The sequence below is a fragment of the Buteo buteo genome, chromosome 3 (genome assembly GCF_964188355.1).
Source record: "Buteo buteo chromosome 3, bButBut1.hap1.1, whole genome shotgun sequence".
In the NCBI taxonomy this organism is placed as follows: Eukaryota; Metazoa; Chordata; class Aves; order Accipitriformes; family Accipitridae; genus Buteo; species Buteo buteo.
In genome coordinates, this window is record NC_134173.1 from 35,679,171 (window position 1) to 35,703,932 (window position 24,762).

Consider the following 24,762-nt stretch of genomic DNA (forward strand, 5'->3'; position numbering starts at 1 on the left):
GGAGAGAATCAGAAGAGTAAAAATGAGAAAACTCATGGGCTGAGATAAAGACAGTTTAATAGGTAAAGAAAAAGCCACGCATGCAAGCAAAGCAAAACAAGGAATTCATTCACCACTTCCCATGGGCAGGCAGGTGTTTGGCCATCTCCAGGAAAGCAGGGCTCCATCACGTGTAACGGTGACTTGGGAAGACAAACACCATCACTCTGAATGTCACCCCCATTCCTTCTTCTTCCCAGCTTTATGTGCGGAGCATGACGTCCTATGGTCTGGAACACCCCTTGGGTCAGTTGGGGTCAGTTGGTCCCAGCTGTGTCCCCTCCCAACCCCTTGTGCCCCCCCAGCCTCCTCGCTGGTGGGGTGGGGTGAGAAGCAGAAAAGCCCTTGATGCTGGGTAAGCACTGCTCAGCAGGAACATCCCTGAACTATCAACACTGTTTTCAGCAAAAATCCAAAACATAGCCCCATACTAGCTACTGTGAAGAAAATTAACTCTATCCCAGCCAAAACCAGCACAACTGACAAAGTACCTTCCTCTAAGGCAAGGTCCCTTGTACTAAAATGATAAGAGATTTGAAATTACATTGGAGAGTTTTGGGAATATTTGCAAGCAGACCTATGCTAACTTAATCCAACAGTACTGGAGTCTTTGTGGAATTTAGAGATAACAGCTTGGATCCATTTAAATCCAGTGATTTTTGTCACAACTTGCTGCTCTTGATTTCTTACAAATTCTCTGTCTGCACCTTTCAAAATGTAGACCATATTATTACTAGTCATAAGAAAACTTTTACATCCATCTCCTCTTTCTTCCAGATTGCTGTCAGAATGAGTGAAACACCTTCAACTAGTTATTCAGTGAATCAGCCAAACTCCTCCGAGAGTGAACAGAGTTTATCCACGCGGCATTTCAATGTTACTGAACCTGTTGTGGCAAAACGGATCTGTTTCTATAAAAGTGGAGATCCTCAGTTTAATGGGATCAAAATGGTCATTAATAACCGGTCTTACAAAACATTTGATGCCCTGCTAGATAGTTTATCCAAACGGGTCCCATTACCTTTTGGAGTAAGGAATATTAGTACACCAAAAGGGAGACACAGCATTACCAATTTGGAGGATCTTGAAGATGGAAAATCTTATATTTGCTCCCATCAGAGGAAAATGAAGCCCATCAACCTGGAACAGGCTAGCAAAAAGCCACTGCCCTGGCAGATCAGTAGGCCTGTCAGCGCTCGTCGTCGCGCTGTGCAATTAGCAAGGGAGAATGAAGATGGATTTGGCCATCGAGAAAGCAAAATAACAACTCCCAAAAAAATGCTTGTTTTCAAAAACGGGGATGTAAGACTCAGACGCACCATAGTCCTGGGAAAGAAAAATACACAAACTTTTGAGGCCTTTCTGGATTATATGAGTGAGTTAATGCAATATCCAGTCGTGAAACTATATACCACTGATGGCAGAAAGGTGAGAATAAAGATGAGTACTGACAATTTTTCTATGATTTCTTCTAGATTATTTTTAATTAAAAAGGTGATTTTATCAATTCTAAGCTTGGGACACTGGTCTGGTGTAAGATCTGATGTGCTGAATTTCAGCTGTTTCCTTTCTATGCCTTTTCCCCTTCAGAAAGGCTACTAGCTTGGAGGAAATATACTGGAATCTTGCAATCAGAGAGAAGCAAGTGATAACATTTTATTTTAAGTCATCATGAAAAAACACTTTTCTTTTTCTTACCCAGGCCTCTTTCAGGCATGCTCTGAATTCTATATTTTTACCCATTTATACAGAAACTTTCTTTGGTCTTAAGGCTGTTTATCTGTGATTTTTAATGTTTTAAAAATATGGTAAGTAGCACCTAATAGCCACACATATTTTATCATTACACAAATGCAGAGTGGTTTGCTATTAATTACTTGGAACTATGACACCTGACTGTCTATTATAGTTTTCAGACCATGGACCAGGTTCTGTACCTCTAAACCCAGAAGATGCAGCACCAATAATCCTGATTTTCAACTCACATACTCTTTTATTTTATAGAATTTTATCTCACTTAGTGTTTTATCTGTGTGTTGTTTAACCACAGAAAAGCACTTGTGATTATACCTAACAGGTGTCTAGAAAGAGAATTCCATGCAGAGCTTCAAGAGTTCAAGGGAAATCTTGCGTTTACCCTCCATTTGGTGAAACTCTGTATTAGGTTGGGAAACTGTCCGTATCGCCTATAAGTAAGTGAAGTGCAGTCTGTAAGACTTATCTTGCAGTATATTTTGGAACATAAATTCAAAACTGTTCGACAAGGCTCTGAGCATCTTGATCCAGTTAGACCTGCTTTGAGCAGAGGGTTAGACTACATGACCTCCAGAGGTCCTTTCCCATGTATATTGTTCTGTGATGCTGTCCTGTTCCTCTATGGCAGCACAGGTCAAGTACTTCTGGTGTATTCTCAATTTCCCCTTTCTTCCTCCAAATACATGTTAATAATTATACCTACCTCCAAATATATATTCTTGTTTTATGGCTATGAACAGTCACTGTGCAATGATGAAACAAAATTACATATGCAAACACTTAAATTATAAGAAAATTTTGATCTGGATCCAAGTTGCTTCTTGAAGTCTTTTTCTAATATATTTATATAACAAGACATACCCTTACAGAGATAGGAATTGCCTTATAGGAATTGAAAAATTAATTCCATGCTGTGATACATATTTAATAGCCTGCTGCAAACTAATGTAGAGACTAAGAAGTGAAGATATTAAAGCATGAAAGGGATAAATCTCTTACATTATTTTTTTGTGGTTACTAAGGCAGAGAATTTAATGTTACTTTTCTTTTCCAGGTTCCTAATCTTCAGGCCCTGATATTGTGCTCTGGAGCTGTAGTCGCAGCGGGGAGAGAGCCTTTTAAACCAAGCAATTATGATTCTCTTGGGTATTCACGCCCTGCTAAATTGCTTGGAATTGCAAATCGTGTGTACCCAAAAGCAAATGCCAAGTCAGACAGTGAAAATAGTAAGTTCTTTGAATTAATTTGTATTTTATTAATTGGTTTACCTCTCTTAGCATAAGACATAAACCATGACAATCTTACTAGGATCAAGGATATTCAAAAAGGCCAGTTGAAACTGTTTATATCTGCTCTGACTCCTCTATAAGCATAAGAAAGATGAAAGTATTAATGTTCTTTTTAAAATGTAAGTTTCTGCTAAGTACTCAGCTAGTTTGCATATTTTATTTCAAACAGACTTATTCAGAATATGGATGCAAATCTATAAGTATATTTTATTTTAATGCACTTGATTGTCATTGTTATTAATTTTTTGGTGTCACGGTTAATAACGGTAGTGGTAAAAGAGAAGCCACAGGCTACTTCAGGCTCTTAACTGACTGAATTTCTTGAGGAAAACTTTTGTGCAGTTTTCAGAACTTACCTTAGCAAGTGGAGGTTTGGCTTATCATTGTCATGACTTTCACTTTTTCCTGTGTCCCATGCTCCACATAAACAGGAAAAACACCCAAATAGCACTGATCCACTCGCAAATTCATTGTGTTTTTGAAGCTGCTTTTGTCTAAACAGTGTCATCCTTTCCTATATCTTCATGGCTGTGATACATGTTTTTTGGATAAGTTTGGGAAAAGATACACAAATAAGTACTTTCCCTTTGATTAGTCATGGAGTTGTGCCACTGACAAGGTCTGTAGGAGTGTGAAGCGGCCAGTGGATGATCAAGAACATGAGGAGCTATTGGAGAGAAGCCAGGCTAGCTGAATAGCCTGAGGTTGAGGGGAACAAAATGCTGCGACACCAGAGCTTTAGGTCATGTGGGAATCCTCAGCATTAGAGCATCCTGTAGGGCAAAGGTACTGTCTAGGGGGAAACTTGTTAAATCCAGAGGTACCTTGTACTCTTCATACAGGAAACTTGTTAAATCCAGAGGTACCTTGTACTCTTCATACAGCTGTATGCTGTACTGGAGAGCCCAGGGAACACTGTAATTGTTCATGTACTGAGACTTTCCATGGTAATCTTGACTGTGTCATGGAGCACTTTGATACATAAGACACTTGACTTCCATTTACTTGAAGGAGTTTCATCCACATCCCTTACAGTTTATTATGTCCCCACCAAACTATTCATTTTAGTTTTTCTCAACCTTCATGTTCTTTGACTTGCTCAGCTTGAGAGCTGTTTGCAGAGCATAATTAATGAGTCAAGAGAGAATGAATAAGAACATTTTGAGAATGAAAGTTCTGCAAAAACAAAATGTCCTACCCAAATTTTGCTTTGAGCCAGAGATTGGGCCTTGCAATTGTAAAAAGTGTGAGTAGCTGAGAATCTGATAAACTCCCTGTTCTAATACTTAGTTAACAGCAATTACAGAAAGAGAGAGAAAAAACCAACCCTCTTTTGTCTTTAACCTGAGAAATTCATAAGTATCCTGTGTAGGAGACATCACTGATGATGTGAGAGCCTGAAAAATCAGATTTCAGGTGCTTTGTTCCAATTCCGTTTCCTGAGACAGAGAAGGTGAGATTTTTACTTTGGGAAGCATAAGGTCTGGTCTGTGTTAGAGGAGTTAGTACAAACTTTTATTTCTGATTCTGTTCATGGTAAAGCACATACCTGGGAAACTTGCAAGGCGATCTGCCTGAAATTATAGATACGTATCTGTAATAGTAATATGTTAATTGTGAAAGCCTTGATTTGAGACCATTTGAGACTCACTTTAAAAAAAAAAAAGTTTAAATTCAAGCAATGTGGATAAGTTAACATATTACATGTGTTAAAATACCTTTCTGCAAGTGAAACCTTTCTATTAAATGGTGGCTCCTATATATTTAGGTTACAGTAGAAGTTGTGGATGTCTTTGTGTGGGTGTACATGCACTGTTTCCCTCACACATGCAGAACTTCTTGGAAGACAGCAAAACTTTACTTTTATCTCATGTTCTTTCATCTCTCACCTCTTCAGTGACAACTGCTAGAGAGATGAGATAAGATTTTTTAAAAGCCAAGTTATTACAGAGTAATCAAAACATATTTTGGGAATATTTAATGTGTGTGCAAACATATTGGGCCATACTCAAAATTAATTGAAGTCTGGAAGCATTCTCATTGGCTTTACTGATTTTTGCACCATTGTCTACAGTACTGTAGCATAAAATGTATCTCAGAATGTCATGATTTAAATTCAGATTTTAGAAGAAGTTCAAGTGCTTCAATGTTTACTTCTCTATAGAAGGTCAGTCCAGGGGACTGGATCTGAACCCTTTATTCATGTATCAGTGACACTACTCACAGTAATTACTCATATGCTGCAGATTGTTCGATTAAGCCTAGGGAGATATATGTTCACCTTGACTGACACATTTTAGCACTAACTGTACGATCCATTAGGAAATGATATATTAATGATCACTCAGGCAAGAAGAAGTAAAGTTGGTAGCTTGAAGCCCAAACAAGCGAGGGCCTGTGAATCCCTTGAAAAGTTCAAGGCAACCTCAGCTCCCAACTAAGTATAAAATGAGAGTATTTAGTATTTTTTTTAGGCTTTGGAGCTTCAAATAAGACTCTAGCTCTGGCATTAGAAAGAACCTATTGCAAAATAAAATTAAGTGGAAAAGTAGTTAAATGCTTGATTCTGTATTAAAAATTGGTTGTATTTCTCTAACAACTTCTTAAAATGAACTGCAAGATTAGCCATGTTTTTCTCTTTACTTTCTAATACTCTGGTAAAATAAACACACTTCATTATCTTCTTTTGGACTAATTTTTCTCCTTTCTTCTTTTCTCTTCCTTTGCTGCTGGTTTGCTGTCTCATCATCTGGATCCTCATGCATGATATTTGTCCGCTCTACTTTCCACCTACTGAATGAATTTGGGTTCTTTCAATGTAATTATTGGTAGTAATTGCTGAAATGAGCTCTAGCTCAAGATCTCAGATATTCTCAGTTTCTTCTGATAAAGGGTCCAGCAATGATAACAACTCAAATGATAACAACTCCAATTCTTCCTATGTTCCTGACAGCCATAATGGTATAGGAGGAAATCAGTCAGTTACTGGTGAAGACTTATCTGTGGCACAGTACGAAGATGACATTGAGAAATCTGTTCACCTTAATCAAGACGGCAGTATCACAGTGGAAATGAAAGTTCGATTCAAAATTAAAGAGGAAGAAACCATTAAATGGACAACCACTGTAAGTCGTGCTGGCCTTTCTGATGACAAAAATACCACCATTTGCAATTCTGCAATGTGTGCAGAAGACTGCTTATCCAATGTAAATGTATCAGAACACATAAAACCAAAAGATGCTCCATTTTTGAAGAGCTACAATAAAGAAGAGGGAGACTCATTACAGCAATTAAATGCCCAAGTGTCACACAAGGAATCAGAGTCTGATTTAAAAACTGCTGGTTGTCATATGTGTGAGAAGGACAATACTGCAGATCTAGATGTAAACAATGTACCTGAGGATAATATCAGGCCTCGCTTTTATAGGCCTCCCACCCCTGGGCCAAGGCGTGTTAGACAAAAAAAGGCCATAGTTGAAAGTGTCACCTTGGTATCTGAGAAAGAGGTTCAGGAGAAGACAATAGGACAGTTTTCCTACAGTGAGGAAATACAGAATGGAGAAAATAAATCTGAGTATTGCATGGTAGCTCATTCAAGCAGAAAAAAATCAAGTGTCAGTAATCCAAAGTTTAGTGAGATGAGTGGCAATGATATATTAAAGCTTTCTTCAGAGAATATAAAAGAAGAAATGCTTTTTAAAGTAAGCCACAAAAGTAACGATTTAATAGAAACCACAAATAGGAAGACATTAGAACTGCCTGATGAAGATGAATTGGTGCAGAATATATTGGAGAAATCAGTCGTGGAACAAGGTACATATAACAGTTTAGTATCAACCTGCAAAGCTAACATCAGTGGTTTCATACCATCATCAAAAATTTACCAGGCAGCTAGACCAGGTTCAGCAGACCATATCCATGAGTCATGTGATATTAAACAAATAAAAAGATCACTGAGTTCTTTCATTACATATTCAGAAATATGTCAGTCAAAAGAAGAAACAAAACACAAAGCTGCTGATTTATTACCTATTTCTCAAGATCCAGCGCATTCAGCCTGTCCCGGACACAGCCAGATGAAGATGATGGTACCTCCAAGTAGTAAAGCTCCTACTGAGAAAATAAACCCAACAACTGGATTCTTTCCTATTGTTACTGAAAGTGAGAATCAAATCAGTGTCAGGATTGAATCTGTGGCGGCAACACATGTCATTGATGACAGTCAATCTGCACCTTCCCTCACCAAAAAGAAGAAGAAAAGAAAATCATCTAACTTTCTAGAGCAAGGTACATATGAAAATCAAAAAGATAAAGAAATTTCAGGGATAATTAAAAATGAGGGAATGCATATCACAGACAAAACCACACAGGATTCCACAACAGAGGCTATGGATAATTATTCTGAAATACCTCAGAAAAAAGGAATGGATTTTTTTGTAAAAAAAAATGATGGGTCTGTCAATTCAGACAAAAGCATATGTCCTGAAGATGAGTTCTATCACCAGGATTCAGTGGAGAAGAATGGATTATCATCTAATACAACCCCAAAAAGTAATAACAACAAGTTGGCCAAGGTAAAATTGAAGTCAGGCAAAAAAAAAAGTATCGTTTCATCTGCAAGGAGTGAAGATGGTTTAATGGCAATTGATTCAAACAATGAATCAGAACACATTCAGAATACACTGAGTACTGAGAAAGAAGGCACACATCTCACAACCAATTCTTTCGAACAGACATCTAACAACTCGGCAGTCATTTCATTGTCAGAAGTGCCAAAGAATCTTAAGTTTGAAAAAGAAAAGGAAAAGAATATTTTGGAAAATTTGTCATCAAAGAAAGAGAAAAAGCAAAAGGGGATGAAGAAAAATCTAAGTAAAGGTGCAAATAAGTTAAGTATGTCAGAGAGACCCATTACACTAGAGGCTCTAAAACAGGAGGATTTTCAAGAGGAAGTTGTTAAGCATTCACTTGAAAACTATGTCCAAACTTGGCTGAAAAACTTGTTACCAAATTCTGTCTTACCCCCTATAAATAAAAAAGAAGGAAATGCAGAGAATAGCAATGTCTGTTATTTTCCTAAAGAAGATACTGATGCTTCTATAGATAAAGAAACCAGATTTATCACAAATAAAGTACATGTGACTGGAAAAAACCATCTGGTTGAACATAATCTGACAAAAAAAACATTAAAGCCTATTTGTGAGTTGGGAACTTTAGAAGAATCAGCCAAGGATTCAGGTGAAATACAAACTGACTCTTTCATTCATGCTAATACAACTATAGTAGAAGAGTCCAAGTGTTCCCTAAAGTCAGAATTTCATCATGATGGTAAACTACACTTGTTTCATGAAACACATGACAATGATAAAAAAATGCCAGAAGTTGATATTCAAGATACCAACCTATGTAAAAGAAAAAAATCTGAAGTTGCTGTTCAAGTTGATTGCACAATTGTCAATGAGAAAATGGGAATTGATATTCAGAATAATTGCATGTCTAGCATGTTGCTACATGAACTACAATCAACTTTGCTTGGTCTCCAGAAAGAACATAGTGGATGTATAGGAAAAGCTTGCAGCCTTTCAGATCTTTCTCCTTCAGCTTTTGGTTCTTCTTCCAATGTCCTCCTAGCTTGGCTACTTGTACTGAATCTGAGAGAGAGTTTGATTGGGACAAACAAAGATGATATGCAAAAAACTGCATGTAGCTGTTCTGAAATATTTACACAGTTACAATTTCTGAAACAAACCACAGTCATGGAGAAAGTTGATGAATTGAAGGCTGCCTTCTCACATTTTCACCAATCAACAGAAAACAACTTATTACACTTTGGGGGGGAACTCAAAAAGCAAGACTCCGCACATTGCCATGAGAATATGCCCATATCTGAAATTCATAATGGTATACATTTGCATGAAAATGAAAAATCTGTTGAGCCTTGTATTCCAAGGGACAGTGTAAATTCTGAAGAAGCTCTAAAATTGACTGGTGAATTAGAAAGCTGTTTTGTTATACAGAAAGATCTTTGTAGAGAAACAGAGACTTTAGACTTGAGTGCTCCCAAAACACAGGTAGATGGTCAATATGCTGATACTAATTCAAATACCTGTAGCCTTGCATCAGCTATAGAGCTACGTGAAAGAAATGAAGAAATGCCTGAGAGCCTATATAAAAAATCTCAAGAAGAAAACACTGATACATCATTCAATAATGAAGAGTCAGAAACTTCAGTAGAACCTAACTCGACAGTTCATAGTGTAACTTCTAATGATAAATATCGTATTTTAGATCAGGATACTTCTGAGTTAGAAGGTGAAAAAGATATTATACATGTTACTACCGATAAAAGTGAAGATAAGAATGTTGATCCAAAGTCAGCAGATAATGACAAAAAATCAAATAATCAACTTAAACTAGCTGCTGAAACCTCTGTAGAATATAATAATGAGGATTATTCTGTACAGGAAGACAAGGAAGATGTAGAAACTTGTGAGGAAACCTCTGAGAGGTTATCTACAGTCTCTCCATTATCATTTTGTTATGAATCAAAGCAAATTACAGAATGTGATATGAGCGAAGGAGAACAGAAATTGCAAATAGAAGAACTGGAGAATAAAATTAGTTCAGACACTTCTCAATTAAAAAAATGCTTACAAAGTCCTGCTACTTCAGACTGGTCAGATTACAGACCAGATACTGAAGAGAGTGATTATAACTTTAGAGCATCCAGTGATTTGACCAATGAAAGCGGGGAGGAAGCAGTGCTTGAAAAACATTATAACACTGGCTATGTAAAAAGAACTATTGAACGACTTTATGGCAAGACGGAAGCTTCATTTAAGCCTGACTTTCACAGAGGATTTCCATATATGTCAAAAGTATTTCAAAAAGATTCTGAAGAATTCCACTCTGCAGTGGTGGAAAAAAACATTTATTTTTCTCAAGAACCTAGGTCTTGCTCTGTAGAGAAATTGTCACATTCTTCACTACCCTCACAAGAATTTCCAGTAAATATAAACAAAAATGACATGATAGTGAGAAGAGAAAACACTTCTTTACCAACACCACAACCTACTCTTAACAGAGAAGAGACAAGTTATACTGATGACCGTTCAGGGGAATCTCCGAAGCAGCATTGTCAACCTAGTGTACGAGCTAATGAGGATGAAGGAATATTGATAGATAAAGGCAAATGGCTTCTCAAAGAAAATCATTTGATAAGAAGATCACCACCTGAACGGACTGGAATGTATGGTAATCTGGATACAACATCAACAGACACAGTCCTTGATGCTAACAGTGATGATGTTCCGTACTCACACTTTGGCAATCTGAATCAGTACCCAGACCTCAATGAAATCTCTTCTTCAGAACTTGAAGACATGGCTAAACCCTCTGAAAATTTTTGCAACTACTTCAATATACCTCACAATAGTGATTCAGACCCCTTTCAGGATGACTTAAGAACAAAAAGCAAACCTAGCCACAATGGTAAGATCACTCCCCTTCCTGCAGCAAACAAAGAAAAGATCAAACCATCAGTCGTGGTAGGTTCTACTTCCACACATCTTTCCACACAGGCTGATACCAATTTTGCAGCCTTCACATCTGTGGAATTTAGATTGCCTGATAACAAGGTGCATCCATTGGAACAGCCTTTAAATGACGAACCCGTACAGTTTCAGCCAACAGATGTTACTAATGCTAACAGAAGTGCTCTTCGGGAAGAAGATTCTCTGGATAAACTCCATGCTATATGTGGCCAACATTGTCCAATACTGACGGTGACAGTCACACCAATTAATGAGGAACAGAGAGGATATGCCTACCAAAAGGCATCTGATATTGAGAACCAGCTGGGTTCATGTTTGTTGGCCAAAAAGAGTGAACATTTACAATGGCCAGGCGAAGATATAGTAAAAGACAAAAATAATCATGTGACTCTGAAGAATAACTGTATCAATAAGATTGCCAATAAGATTTTTAATAGGTTTTATGTTAATAACACCTTAGATTTTTTTAGTAACTTTGGAATACTTGCATCTTCAGCACTGAAAGACACAAGCAGTTTAGGGAAGTTACATGTTATAGAGGATATGAATGTAAAACCTGTGGAAGTCAGCAATTGTCAAAATAATGTATCCAAACACATACCCAGTGATCTTGTGAGGGGCACAAACAGTGAGCTACCCAACAGAAAGCCAAAAATATGCCAAACCCTAAGAATAAGCCTAATTCATATTGTTGGAGAAAAATTTTCTCCCATGTTGGCAGATCCAGCAGAAACCTGTCATTCTGAAACATTTCTGAAGTGTGACACTTCTTTAAATAACATTGAACACAATGCCTCTGAAAATCTGAAAAATGAAAATACTTTTCCTACAGAAGAAGACAAACAAGAAGAAGAAGGACGAAGAAGAGGAGGAGGAGAAGAAGTAGTTTGCTTTTGTACAATGGACAATGGAAGCAGTGAAGATGAGAAAGACTTGTAACAGACATCTTGGAATTTCTATAACATTAGACTAGTGAAAATGTCTTCAGAAAAAAAAAATCACAAAATAAATTGCTGAATGCCACACCCAGTGAAACTCCCAATGTGAATACAGCCCAGACCTAGATAAATATAAATCACAATTTTATATCATTGCTGAAATACAGATAATTACTTAGATTTTTATGGGGACCAACATAGGCAGAAAAAGCTGTTCCTCTAAGACAGTGATTTTGTGGTTAAAAAACAGTTTTTCCCTGAAATGTTGTCTGCTCAGAGATATTCCTTTGTATATTGACCATCTTATTTGTAGAGAAACAACTAGTGCTTATTAGAACAGAGAACTGAAATTTGAAATACCCTCCTGAGTTCCAATATAAGATTCTTATATTTCATGACATTTGAGAAAGGGGTTTGAGAATCATCTTTCAGTAGAAATGCTTCTTCCAGAACAAAACCAACTGATATGTTTCATTTGAAATGAAAAGTAGGAAGTACTGTTGAAATGCTGTAATACAATGAAAAGTTGGAAACTGAAGTCATGTTAATTTTATGTAGATTAACATTATCAAATTGCTCCTCTGGTTTTTAAAGGCCAACTTCAGAATATTTATGTCAGTAAAGATCTTTCAGCCTGTATATGGGATCCCAAATGAAGTTTACCTCTTTTACCCAGAGGATACTAGAAAAGGAGCTTATTTATTGCTACTGGGGTTCCACAGGAACTGAGAAGGGAAACTGTGTGTCAGTGGACTTCCTGACTGCCCTTGCCATAGTCCTTTCTGAGGCAGCACCGCTCACTCTTAAAATTGTTCTATACACACCACAAGTTTTAGTTGTGTGTTCTTATGTAACGTCTGTACTTTAAAAGTGATCCATGTTCTTTTTGTTTGGTATTTTTTTGTAAATATGTTGTATTATGAGAAACCAAGGCATATGTAATATGTTTCAGGATTTTTCAATCTCTTATTAGAATTATTTTCAATACCTGTTTACAGCATTTTTTTAATATTATGTGTGCATAGTAAGCACTTACAAGGTTTACAATTTTCAGCAAATGATTTTAAATATAAAATTGGAAAATATTTCATGTATATTGTGATTAGGCAGAGTATTTCAGTTTTTTGGTTATATTTTAAACTCTAGAGAATGAGAATTTGGCCATTCTGTACTCTTGGAGACTGTGTCTGGACTAACTGGAATGTACATGCTGTGATAAGCCCTGGATCATGATCTTTTGGTTATCACTGGGACCAAATTAAAGGCTGACCCAAATCCCTTTTGGCCCAGAGGCTTTGATTGTCTCCCTGTGGGACAGAAGGCACATGGAGGGGAAGTAGAATTTGGATCTGGAGCAAAAGGGGTTTGCAGTACAGGTAGGAAACCTAGAAGTGCTCTTCAATTCTTTTTAGGATTCTGGTGGCAGATATGTTTCCCCATAAATAAGTGATACTTTTGTGTTGTTTGAAGCAGTGTATTCTATGTAATAAATTAGCATTACCACCCTAAAGCAACATATATAATCTAATTTATTTCACACCAAATATCTGTGTGTTATTTCCTATGCTGGCCTTGTTTCTGATGTTCTTCCCTCCATCTCCACATTTTTTGGTGTCCTCCTTTGCATGTTTTAGAACTGTTCCAAGTGAAGAGTCTCAGTGGTATTTTTTCATCATTTTACATGTCAATACAGAAATAAAACCTATGTTTGGAAAATGAAGCTTGAAATTACTAGAATCCAACTAAATGCCATGTTCTGTGTACCAGGGTTCTATGCTGCAAATAATGTCTAAATGTTAAATAGGCAAATTAACAGCTATATATATGTCTCCATCACTTGCAGTCTTTCTGCTGCCTTCACAGCACCTTAACTTTTTCAGATCAAGGTTCAAGAACCTTTAATCAGATGTTTATTATAGGGTTACTGAGCAAACTAAGCACTAAAAAGGTGAGATGTGAGGTAGTGCCTGAGGTTACAATTAGCAGAGACCACAGCAAGTGCTGAAATTATTTTTATATTAACTGAAAGACTTGCTTCTGATTTTAGTATGTTAACTGAAAGAGAAGGAATGAAATGGTCACCTCAGAGCAGGAAAAAAGCTTGACAGTGAGAGGTACCATACTGTCATAGGGTTTATATATTCATTAATGGTTCAGGAAAGATATAGAATATTAAGTGGCTGAGATAGGCAGATAAAATAAAATTGCTTCCATTAGGTAAGTTTGGAGAAGGCTGAAGAGAGAACCTCACAAAGCTGGTGACTAGAGCAACATACTGATTGACAGAGGGAAAACCACCATGAGTAGTATGAGCTACTTTATATAGGGAGCTTAATTCTGCAAATTAACTGCAAAAGATGTAGAGTCCTTCTGAATTAGTCAGGATAAAATACACTTGGAAGTGTCAAGCATATTAAATAATGTGTAAAGAACAGGACAGAAAACAATTCAGCAGGCATTCAAGGGCTTTACATAGATTATGCCATTCTTCTAGAAGGAATTCAGTTTTTGTCTTGCCATTATCAAAAAAGAAACAGTCAATAAAACATATAGATCACAGTCCCAGGAATTTTCAGTTTATCTAGTTTAGCTTCCTGCTAGAAAGAAACCACACAATTAAGTAATTCCATTTAATTACTAAATATAATTTTAAAACTTGTTATCTATAGTCATTACAGCTTCCACTGGAGGGATGTTCTAGAGCTTGAGTCCTTCTTCTGATGTCTGTCTTAACTGTTTTCTAATTTCTATCCTAAGCCTAGTCATGGTTAGTTTATATACATGTGTCCCAAAGCCATCATTGTCATTGACTTAGATATGTCTTTTTCCTCCTTGGTATCTATCAATAAAATCAGACATTGTCTCAATTTTTTCTCCTACATAAACATTTTCTCCATTTCCTCTAATTGTCATGGTTGTCTTTCTCAGGACCTTTTCTAGTTTCAATAAATCTTTTTTTGAATATGGTTACCAGAACTTTATGCAGTATTTGGAAGGTTGTCTCTCTGAACTCTGGGACACTGACAGTAAAATGTCTCTACATAGAGATCTCTCTCCTGGTGCAACTTACAGTCACATCGATGACTCACTCTATTTTTTTTAAGTGATAAATTACCTGTTCATAGCATTAAGTTTTGGTAGTATTTTTAAAATGCATTTCCTTGAACTTTATGCTTTTACATATTATCCCTTTTCTACTACTCTGGATTTTCTGATCCACTTATACTTTGACAATTCTTAGAGATTGTTACAGAAATTACCTACTTTATACAGTATATTGAAGAAAATATGAAATCCAGATGAATTCCAACACTGATTGCTGAGAAACTTACTAGTATCCCTATAAATTAATACTTCTAATTTCTGCACAAACTTATAATTTCCCATTTAGCTAGTTATTTTCTTACTCTACAGTCTTGCACTAATCCACTTCTCCATTTTAGCTACTAATTTCTGATATAATGCTGGGATAGATTAGAGCTACTGTAGTTTCCTTGTCTACATAGATGAATTCTCATCATCACGGAGGAGATCAGGTACCTGAACAATGCAAGTCTGGATACCTTGTGCCATGTATCTGCGTTAAACTGATGCTGGTAATCTTTTTTTCTGTTTAGCTGTATATATCTGGAGATAACTGTCTTTTAATTTAAAATTTGTTCAAAAACAATACCTGGTATTGCTTTGGTATGAGATACATAGGTTTTAGTCTCTCAGTGCACTCATCATCCCATTCTGATCTGCCATTTTAAGTTTCCCATTCCATAGCCCATTCTTGTCAACAATGCTGACACTCCCCAATCACTGTATGTCACTGTTCTTATCTAATAAATAAAAAAAAAAAGGCAGTTTTCACTTTATTGTAAAGGCATACTTAGTGTTCTCAAATTCAGCACATATTGTACATAGTCATCTTTGCTTATTCTCTTTTAATGTGTATGGTTAAATAACCTTTTTCATTAATTTTCCTTTGCTATACCTTGCTTTTCAGTTCTATTGACTTCATTAACATCTTCCTTTAGTTTTGAAAATTTGCTCATTTTAAATTGAAGACATTCTGGACTGATTTTACTGTGAATTGATATAAATATTGAGGAATTTTAAAAATATTTATCATACAAAAATCTTATTCAATAAGAGTCAAGATTAGCATTTCATCTAAATACACTATTTTCTGGTTGTTTTTTTTTTTCTTTCAGCAATATCTCACAATTAAATTTTCAAACAGATGTCACTGCCAGCGCATGACGGGCTTATATACAAAACAGTTACATAGTAGAGAATTTATTGGTAAACTTTACTATCCTTGACCTGAAAAAAATGGTCAAACAGATCTTCTACTGACTTTGTAGTGAATATTCACATATGACTAAAGACTGAAAACTATTAACTGGAAAGGCTCCAGGAGACTGAAAACAGTGTATTGGAGAAGAAGCCATTGCACTCAGTAATCTATAGTAATCACTACAATTTCTAGTGTGATGTATAAAAAGCTGGATGACATGGTTTTGCATACCTAAAAGTGTATATAACATAAAAACTAATGAGAAATGACTGATTTCTCAGAAGTGTTAGGATCCTCAATTTGAATGTATAGAAGCAATGCTTTGGTATCGTTTATTGGTTTTCATTTCTGAAATGCATAAGGCATATTTATCTTCTAAGGGTGTCAGAAGAAAGCAAGACCATTTAATTGTTTAATTTATTACTATTAAAAAAGTTACTTGACTTTTATAGCACTGATGTTATCAATATCATTAGTCTAATTACCATGTTAATCCACTGTAAGAATTAGGAGTATTTAATGCAGTTTTCTTACCTTAATAAACTAAATTAAGACAAGAGGTTAGGTACACCTACATAGAGTGACTTAGATGTTTTATACATATGCTAGTTTCTCAGTTATAAATTAGATTAACATGGACAATTATATGGTCACCTGTCATCTGTCAAGGCTCACAGAAAGTTGGAGCAGACACTGCTTTGGATAATGTACAGAACCCCCTTTGTAACAGAAACAGCAAGCTAACTTCAGCTGTGGAAAAAGCAGATTACCACAACTTTTGAGAAGGATCACACTGCTCTGTTGTCAGAAAATGTGATTCTGCCAGTTTTTTTTCCTCCTCAGGTCTCACAGTTGTTATTTTTTCCCTATTCTTTCAATTTAATTTGTTCAGTCTATAACAATTCTTGTAATGATGAAGTTTAACCTGTTGGTAAGTGTAGTTGTTTGGCAATTTATTATTTAATAATGACAATATAATTGCTTAGGAAGCTTGGTACTTTAGCTGCACATTTACAATAGTTTCAGAAAAGTGCTGCTTTAAGAGTATCTTTAAAATTGAGTAGTGGTGTATAGTCCAAATTTCTCATGATAATAAAGTATTTTAGATGCCTGCTCTTAAACAATATGACTTGTCTCAGATTCTGTCTCTGTCTTTCAAAATTTCACACTTTCTACTCAGGTTATGGACCTACAAGCATTTTTCAAACAAATAAGTAAATTTCAGAACGCTACTGTGGAATTTCAATGTCTTGAGGTTTGTCCTCAAAGATGAATCAAGCATTATGTTAATGTCTCCCTGTCTCTCCCCTCAAGTATGGGAGAGAGTATCTATTTTAATAGTTACTGATTCTACAATACTGGATTTCCCAAGGAATGTGTATTTTACACACAAAGCACAATGGCCACACGGAAGTAAAAATTTCCCCAATAGGTATAGCACAGTGGTTATAGCAAGATACAAACAAGACTTATAGATTCTACCATCAGGTCTCATTAATATGTTAGATTTCATAATGTGCCTTTACTGTGTCTTGTTTTCTGCCTTTTATTAAAAGCAGTATTAATTATTCAAATATAACTCCTAAGTGGTATGGAGGACATATTCTCAACTCATTTATTTCCTAGATACAAAGATAGTGACATGTCCCGTGCCTAGGTCAGCCTAATTATGAATTTTGTAAATACCTTTTCTTTTTGGACATGGCTAAACACGAGCAAGTAAAAACATTAATCCTACCTTATTTTTTCCAGAATGCCACAGAAAACTAAATGCAAATTCCTCAAATCATTGGTTTCACTAGTCCTCAAATAACATTCTGTTGCACCATAATTCTGTGTATGTATCATGATCAATGTCCACTGACTCCTGTAAGGAAATGCCCATAGCTAGCACTGAAAATACTGAGTGACACTCAAAACAAAAGTGGTTTTGCTGAACCTTACAACAGAACTGCAGGATAGCTTATTGCCTGGGGTTTAAGGCACACGGATCTCAAATAGTATCAAAATAAGGATCTCAAATAGTCAATAAACACAGAATTCATCATATCATTATGAGCTCACTCAGCATTGCTATGTTATTTCTTAGTGTTTTAGCCGGAGCAGACAGGATCAAAGATACTGTGATGGAGGGAAAAGTCAGTAATACAGGTAAAATGTGTAGCATAGATGAGTCATTAGATGATAGGGGGCTTCTGTAGTCTGTAAGGCCCTTTATTACTGCTGCTGTACTTTAAAGGAAGTTCTCTTTTAAGAAACAGTGATATTAATCAGTGGTGCAAAATGATCTTAGCAAGCTTGGGAGGTGCTTAAATGTATACTATTTGAAATGGGTATCAGCTAATTTGGAACATTGGGAGTGAGGGTGTCTTCTTAATATTCCTTCCTGCTATCAGCCAGCCCCCAGTGATACCATTTCCCTTAATTCCATGCCATTGATACTCAGCTTCCACTAAACCAAAGCCTAAATCCATATACTTAGTCTTGATAATTATGAAATTTAACCATGAAAAGAGTATTGGTATCTCAGGGTATAATGCCAACACTGCAATGCAAGCATATGTTGATAATCCTTCAGTGGATTCCAAACAAGCTGTTACATCTGCATAACCCATCACAACTTTGCAGAGATACAGATCCTTTCTTAAAGATGTCTCTTTCAGCAGAGCTAATTTGCTTTGAGAGACCCTAATGCCTGAAGTGATGAGTTTGTCATTTCAGAGCTGGCTTGCTGAGAGCCTGCATGGCTGTCATTACGCAGCACTGCACTGGGCAGAGCTAAATATATCCTAAGTAAACAGAAAGCCATATTTAATACAATTTAATACAATATTTCAAAACTGTGTTTGAAAAGTGATCTACGTTCATGCAAATTTGCTTTTGTCATATGGCATATGCAGAGCAAAAGATCTGAATGCAACCTGACATTTCTTGATTTTTGCATGCCCAACATAGCAAACTCAATATTTACCTGAGGTAATTTTGTGAAATACGTATTTCTATATTCATTGGCATGGTATTATTTAGAATTTTGATTACTGAAATGCATTTTGCTTAAGAATCTTGAGTCTAAGTAATTCAGTAAGTCTTTTTATCTTTTGATAGCTAGGAAATGGAAGGTGTCAGTCCTCACCAGTGATATGCCATCTGCAGGAACAAGCTCAAAGGTTTATATTACATTGTATGGGGATCACAGCAGTTCAGGACCTATTTTTCTTGATGGAGAGGAGGGGAAATTATTTCAGAGAGGCAATGAAGATGTCTTCACAGTAAGTAATATATATTCATTGTGTTGCCCTCTTGTATGCTGGCAGATTGCATGACATTTCAAAATCCATGTGATGGAAAGACAGTTTTTTTGTATGGTACACATACCTGGAAACAAGAAACAGGACTTCAATATAGAACTAAATAGTATCCTTTCCCACTCACCTACCCAAAGCTGATTTGATCCAATATATTTCTTGTCTGTTTAAGAAGAACTACTCGTTAATTTACATAGTGCCCAAGAAAATACCGAGAAATATAGGACAAGAGATACTTGTTTAGTTCTTAAATTTGAAATGGGGCTACAATATTAAAAATGAAATGAGGAAGTGAAGAATTAAGATAGGGAGTAAATTTTTAACTTTGTTAAATACCTGCTGCTTTATTTAAATAGTGGTAATTTTTATACCTGTAATAAAGTCTGTCTAGCTGAAGCTGTTTCTGCTTCCAGTTACACAAGCAAATTTCTTCCCAATCAGTCTTGTGGCATGGTGATTTAAGTGAGCCAGAATAGGTCTCTCATCAAAAGCTGCATAGCTTGAGTATGTATCTGGGATTGTCAGTGAGTGTCTGTAGCACGTGCCAGCTATAGGGCCATATAACAAACAGGTGCTTCCATTGTTAGTAGCCAGCATAGCAAGTCGCCTTCTGAGAAAAGATATTTAATAGCAACATTGATGAAGAGCTCACCTTTTTCACAACAGCCTTGTAGCTGCTTGGGATGTAGGAAATGCAATCCTTAGCCCTCTTCAACCTGATGGAGTTTCTCAGAGGAATCCAGCACCTCTGATAGTAGTATGCCATTTTCCATCTGTGATATCAGAAAAACCCAGCTATAAGATTGAAAGGAGTAGGTAAAATAAGTGACTGGGTACCTGACAGATAAAAATACCTTCTTCACAATAGATGTTGTTGGCTTTGTTTCCTGCTTCCATTATTGCAATTAATTTCACCTCCAATGACTTTTAAATGCAAAATATGGAAGCAGTCCCTGGACTGGGACCTAGAATTCTCCTTTTAGGTAAGTATCCATAGCACTGAATGCAATTAAGGAGTGCCTACTCTGAAATGTATAGAAAGAGAAAAGCCTCTCTGCTTGTGCTGTTTGCTAGATCTCAGTTAACTCTGGTCTGTCCTTGCTGCTCTGTCTCTTTATTGTTTACAACACTGAGTTTGGGGAAGTTCATGGTACAGGGAACTCGGTTCACACCCACCTCTACACTGTAACTGAAAACATGAAAATCAAATTCTACAGGAAACAACAGAAGGGCAGCAAATCCAGCCTACATAATAAGAAAAAAAATGATACAGCAAGAAGGGAAGACACTCATGGTGTGTTTCCAGTTCCTTGAAGATAAGCTTTCTATTTCTACACTTAAGTTCACAACTAGTTGTTTGAGTAACCTTCACACAAAGTTATTCCCTCAGCACCTTGTTATCTGTACTGGACACACTCATCCAGCCTGCCCAAGAGCTAATCTTTCAAATACAGCTTTTAAATTTGATTTAATTGAAATGACTTGTAAAAAAGAAGCATCAAAGCTGAATACAATTCTTTCCAAAATTGCAAGGCATACCCTCCTGGAGGTACTCCAGGTATGTGGGAGGTGAAACTCAGAGGTATGTGAGAGGTGAAACTCAGAGGTATGTGGGAGGCGATTGGGAGACAGAAGTAATTTTGTAGCAGGGATGAAAGGTGAGATGCTAAACTGAGCCAGGTTTTAGGGTCAAGACACTTTTGGGTTTTAGTCATGCATACAGTCTGCATTCATCTCCCACTGAGGCCAATATTCAGTGGGGAGCAAAATAGCTACAGCAGCATCCTGAAGCCATTTAAATGGGGTTGGCAGGCCAACAGGTTTTTTTGAGGGTTGTCCTTTAAAAGAGCCAAGCTTCTAATGATTATCTGGAGCAAAATATTTTGGAATCACTTGTTTAAGTATCAGAATATTTAATTCCTCTAAAGAAAAATGTCACCTGGCAGTTACTAAACGAATTTGTTGCATGTCTTTTCCTTTTAACAAATGTTCTGCGTTTCATCAGTTGTGTTTCTTTTACAGGTTAATACTGGAAACATAGGACATCTCTACAAAATACGTATAGGACATACGAATGCAGGAAACTCCCCTGCCTGGCACTGTGAAGAGGTAAAAGCAGTGAGAAAGAATTTTATCTTTCCAAAAGGGTATCAGCTATCGCTATGACAACAGAGTCAAAATACGACTCAGAAAAAATCTCTGGGATAAGTATATTAGCCTCATCAAATGCTTGCAACTTCATTTAGGAGATTATTTATGAAGAAGTGTTTTTGTGTGGAATTAAAGGCAGCTTATGATGGTATGTCTTGGCTGTTTGTTTGCAGTTTAGTGAGAGCTGTACATTGTTTCTATAAAAATGTATGGCTGGGCAGCAAGAAAGACTGCTTAAGCTGGTTGCTGTAGTCTGAGTCTTCTACAGTCTTTGTATGGTACAGTGTCTAGAGTTTGCCAAAACCCAGAAAGTCATTGAGCTCACTCTAGCCAAGACCTCCTCAAATCTACGGCTGACACTGAGTCCTTTTGCACAGCACCAGAGCTACATTGCAAATGTTTCTAGTTCTGTGTCTCTGAGGAGAAAAAGACAATAACAGGTTCTTTTCCCTCTTTATTTAAAAAAGGTCTTGATGCAGGTAAAGCAAAGATAATAAAGCAAAGAGAATCAGCTAGTTCAAGCCTCAGTCATGAAGCATAATATATAGGTTTGCAAAGTATATAGGTTTCTGGACTGGGAATGAAAGGATCTGGCTTTTATGCTAACATCAGTGATGTGCTATGTGTGCCAATGATACGCAATGCATGCCTGAAACACTTCCCTCTGTGCCAGAGTTTCTTATCCTTCAGTTACGAGACAGCAGTTTATGAAGGGCTTTAGAAGCTACTGGTAAACTCATTGTTAGAATTGTACTTCAGGGTAAATCTAGATCTATCTAATGCAAAGTGTCCACTGAAGTTAAATATTCACTGATCAATGTTCAAACTCTGTGGCTATTTGATGCTTTAACTAGTTGTTTTCATCTGGGACTGAGACTCAGAAAGAAGACTAAGTAAGGTCTGGGCAGTGTTAACTGAAATTTAGGCAAGATCCTATGAATTCATACCTCTAGCCAATGCATGTCTACATTGAAATATTGTGTCACTGATAGTATGACTCCATCTAAGAGGTTTCAAGCTAGAATTATGGGATTACATCTATTTCAATTCAGGTGAGGATTGCCTGATTATAAAGCCTAGGTATTTGTTTTCCAGCTGTGCTGTGTTTTGGGGAATGCTGGAGTCAGAATACCATTTAAGATCCTTATTTCTTCTGCTCCTTGCTATTTTTCTTTTCATAAATGCGTGTGTGGAAGCAGTGAAAGGGTGGAAAATACCTCATAGCTTTGTCCTGTGAGACAGAGGGACAGGTTACTAGCAATTTCTAAAGTGTGTCTGAGTTAAGAAACTAGAAGAAAACAGTGGGTTTTCTCTTATAGAAAAGGTTCATTTGTATGCTTAATCTTGGTATTAGAAGTTTTGGTTGTGATAAAATCTGACTCAACAAATGCACCTTTGTGAGTTTGTTGTACAGTACCCTCTGTGAATAGAGGCTGCGCTGCCTGCTTTGTATAATACACACCCGTTTAAATTGAGAGCTTAAAGAAGTCTGACAAAAAAGGGAAAGAAAAAATGAGACGTTATTATTCCCCTTCTCAGTTTCCAGGTAGGATATATTTAATGAAATCAACAGTAAAATTTTAAAAGAAGGATTCAACACTTCAGTGTGTTCCATTGATTCTTGGCTTACAAATTTTGTTTTTTCTCCTTACCAATTCTGAGTTGATCAGGCACAGTTTTTAGGCAGTGTTTCATCAGCCAGGGTTAGGTCATTTGCTCTTTGCAACTTTGGGCACAAAGTCAAAGAAAAGAAATACATTCAACCAAACACACTCTATAAGCAACCTAGCGTTTTGTGTTGCAGGGAGCCAAAGGAGTATAGGCACTGATGTCTAGACTTCATAGAACAGAAACAACCTACAGAGAGTTGGTCCGACACTTATTATCATTGCTCCTTGGGGAACCTACATTTTTCTGGAAGATCTGAAATGAAGAGAGGGTGCTTTACAACTGCAGAGCTTTTCTGGCAGTTAGGCATGCTAGTCCTCCATCAATATCCCATGATTTCTGCGGCTGTGTCTGTACTGAGATGGTATCGGGCCTGCAAATGACCACAAAGTGCTGCTTTGCTAACTCAAAGTTCCCTTTTCAAGATCCCTCAGTAGATGTTGACAGGCCAAGAAGTGCCAGGTTTTTCAGACAAGATAAAGCTCTTTCTTTAAAGTTTATTATTCAAGCAGTCAACGTGATAAAAGTGTTTCCAGTATTTCTGAATTTGTTCAATATTCTAATTAAGGAGATTAGATTCTGCAAAGCACAGAGCAGGAGTGAAATTACAGGTAAAAGTGTCTTTGCTTCTCTCTGTTGGTCCAAAATCTAGTGTGGCTAGTAGTATAAATTAGCATAATTAGGGACTATTCTAATATACAGCAGCCTCTGAGGTGCTTACTAAAGAATACTTTGAAGTACAAAATAAGTAGAGCTCCTTCCCTTCTTCAGCTGGTGTGCATATGGTCCTTTTTCTGCTATATGCTAGAAGTTGGGCATGGAAGAAAATCGTGTGGGGCAGGCTGGTGTTGGGGCTAGCACTTCCATGGTTTATTTATGTCACAAGCAGTGCTGAAGACTCAAACCCTGTTCTTTTCTTTAATTCCTGTTCTGATAAGAAAATAAGGTAAAGGAATATAGCTGCAAGCATTGCCAAGCTTCCCAGTGAGAACTTCTGTGTTTGGTAAGCCATGCCACCTAGTGCCAGCCCACGTAGATATACCAGCTGGAACAACATGGCTATATTTTGTGGGCTTGCGCCTGAGCTGCTAAACCCTGTCTCTTGGCTGCACTTGAGTTACTCTGCCCTGCACTTTCGAATCTGAGTGAAAAGCTGGATTGAGGACAGTTGTGTCTGGGAAGCAGACATGCCCAAAAACCATAGTTTTGTGATCGTGCCACAGAGCTCCACCTGCACAGATTTCAACAGCTTCCCACACACTTCATGTTCTGTTTGATCTGGACTGAGATCAGCAACTTAAATTGCAATTCTTGGTGCTGTTTAGGTGCAGTTGCTGAACCTGTTCTCAGGGGAGCAGTTTTCTTTCCCTGCACATCGATGGCTGGCCTGGGACCGGGCTGATGGAGAAATATCTATGGAGCTTCCTGTTTTACAGCAGGGTCAGCCTATTCTTCCAGGTAAGCACAATACCAGATCAGCTAAGTCAGGCCACAGACTGATGCTGAGAGAGGTGTGGGTGAGGGAGCAAGAATGCTGGGGCAGATTCCCATCCTGCAGGCTGTGATGACAGAGGGGGAAAAGTCATACAACCGTCAGTATTACTTATGCTGAGCTTTCACTAGAGTAAGATCCACCTGGGACAGATTCCATGCTTCCCTTCCCTTCCCCTCTCCTCCCCCCCCTCCCCCCCCCCCCCCCCCCCAAATTATATCAACTGCAGAGGACAAGATTAATGAGATGAGAGAAACTTCAATTCAAAGTTTTCTGAAAACTACAGA

At 37.1% G+C, this 24,762-nt stretch overlaps 1 protein-coding gene across 1 annotated transcript in view; it reads left to right on the forward strand.

Annotated features, from left to right (window-relative positions):
- The first annotated feature begins 828 nt into the window (after positions 1-828).
- The window catches only part of RP1 (RP1 axonemal microtubule associated), a 189,955-nt gene continuing 166,021 nt past the window's right edge, over positions 829-24,762 (forward strand). The window contains exons 1-5 of the mRNA XM_075024326.1: positions 829-1,467; positions 2,849-3,020; positions 18,965-19,128; positions 21,187-21,273; positions 24,309-24,441. Coding sequence (XP_074880427.1) covers positions 829-1,467; positions 2,849-3,020; positions 18,965-19,128; positions 21,187-21,273; positions 24,309-24,441 — 1,195 coding nt within the window. The remainder of the gene's footprint in view (positions 1,468-2,848; positions 3,021-18,964; positions 19,129-21,186; positions 21,274-24,308; positions 24,442-24,762) is intronic.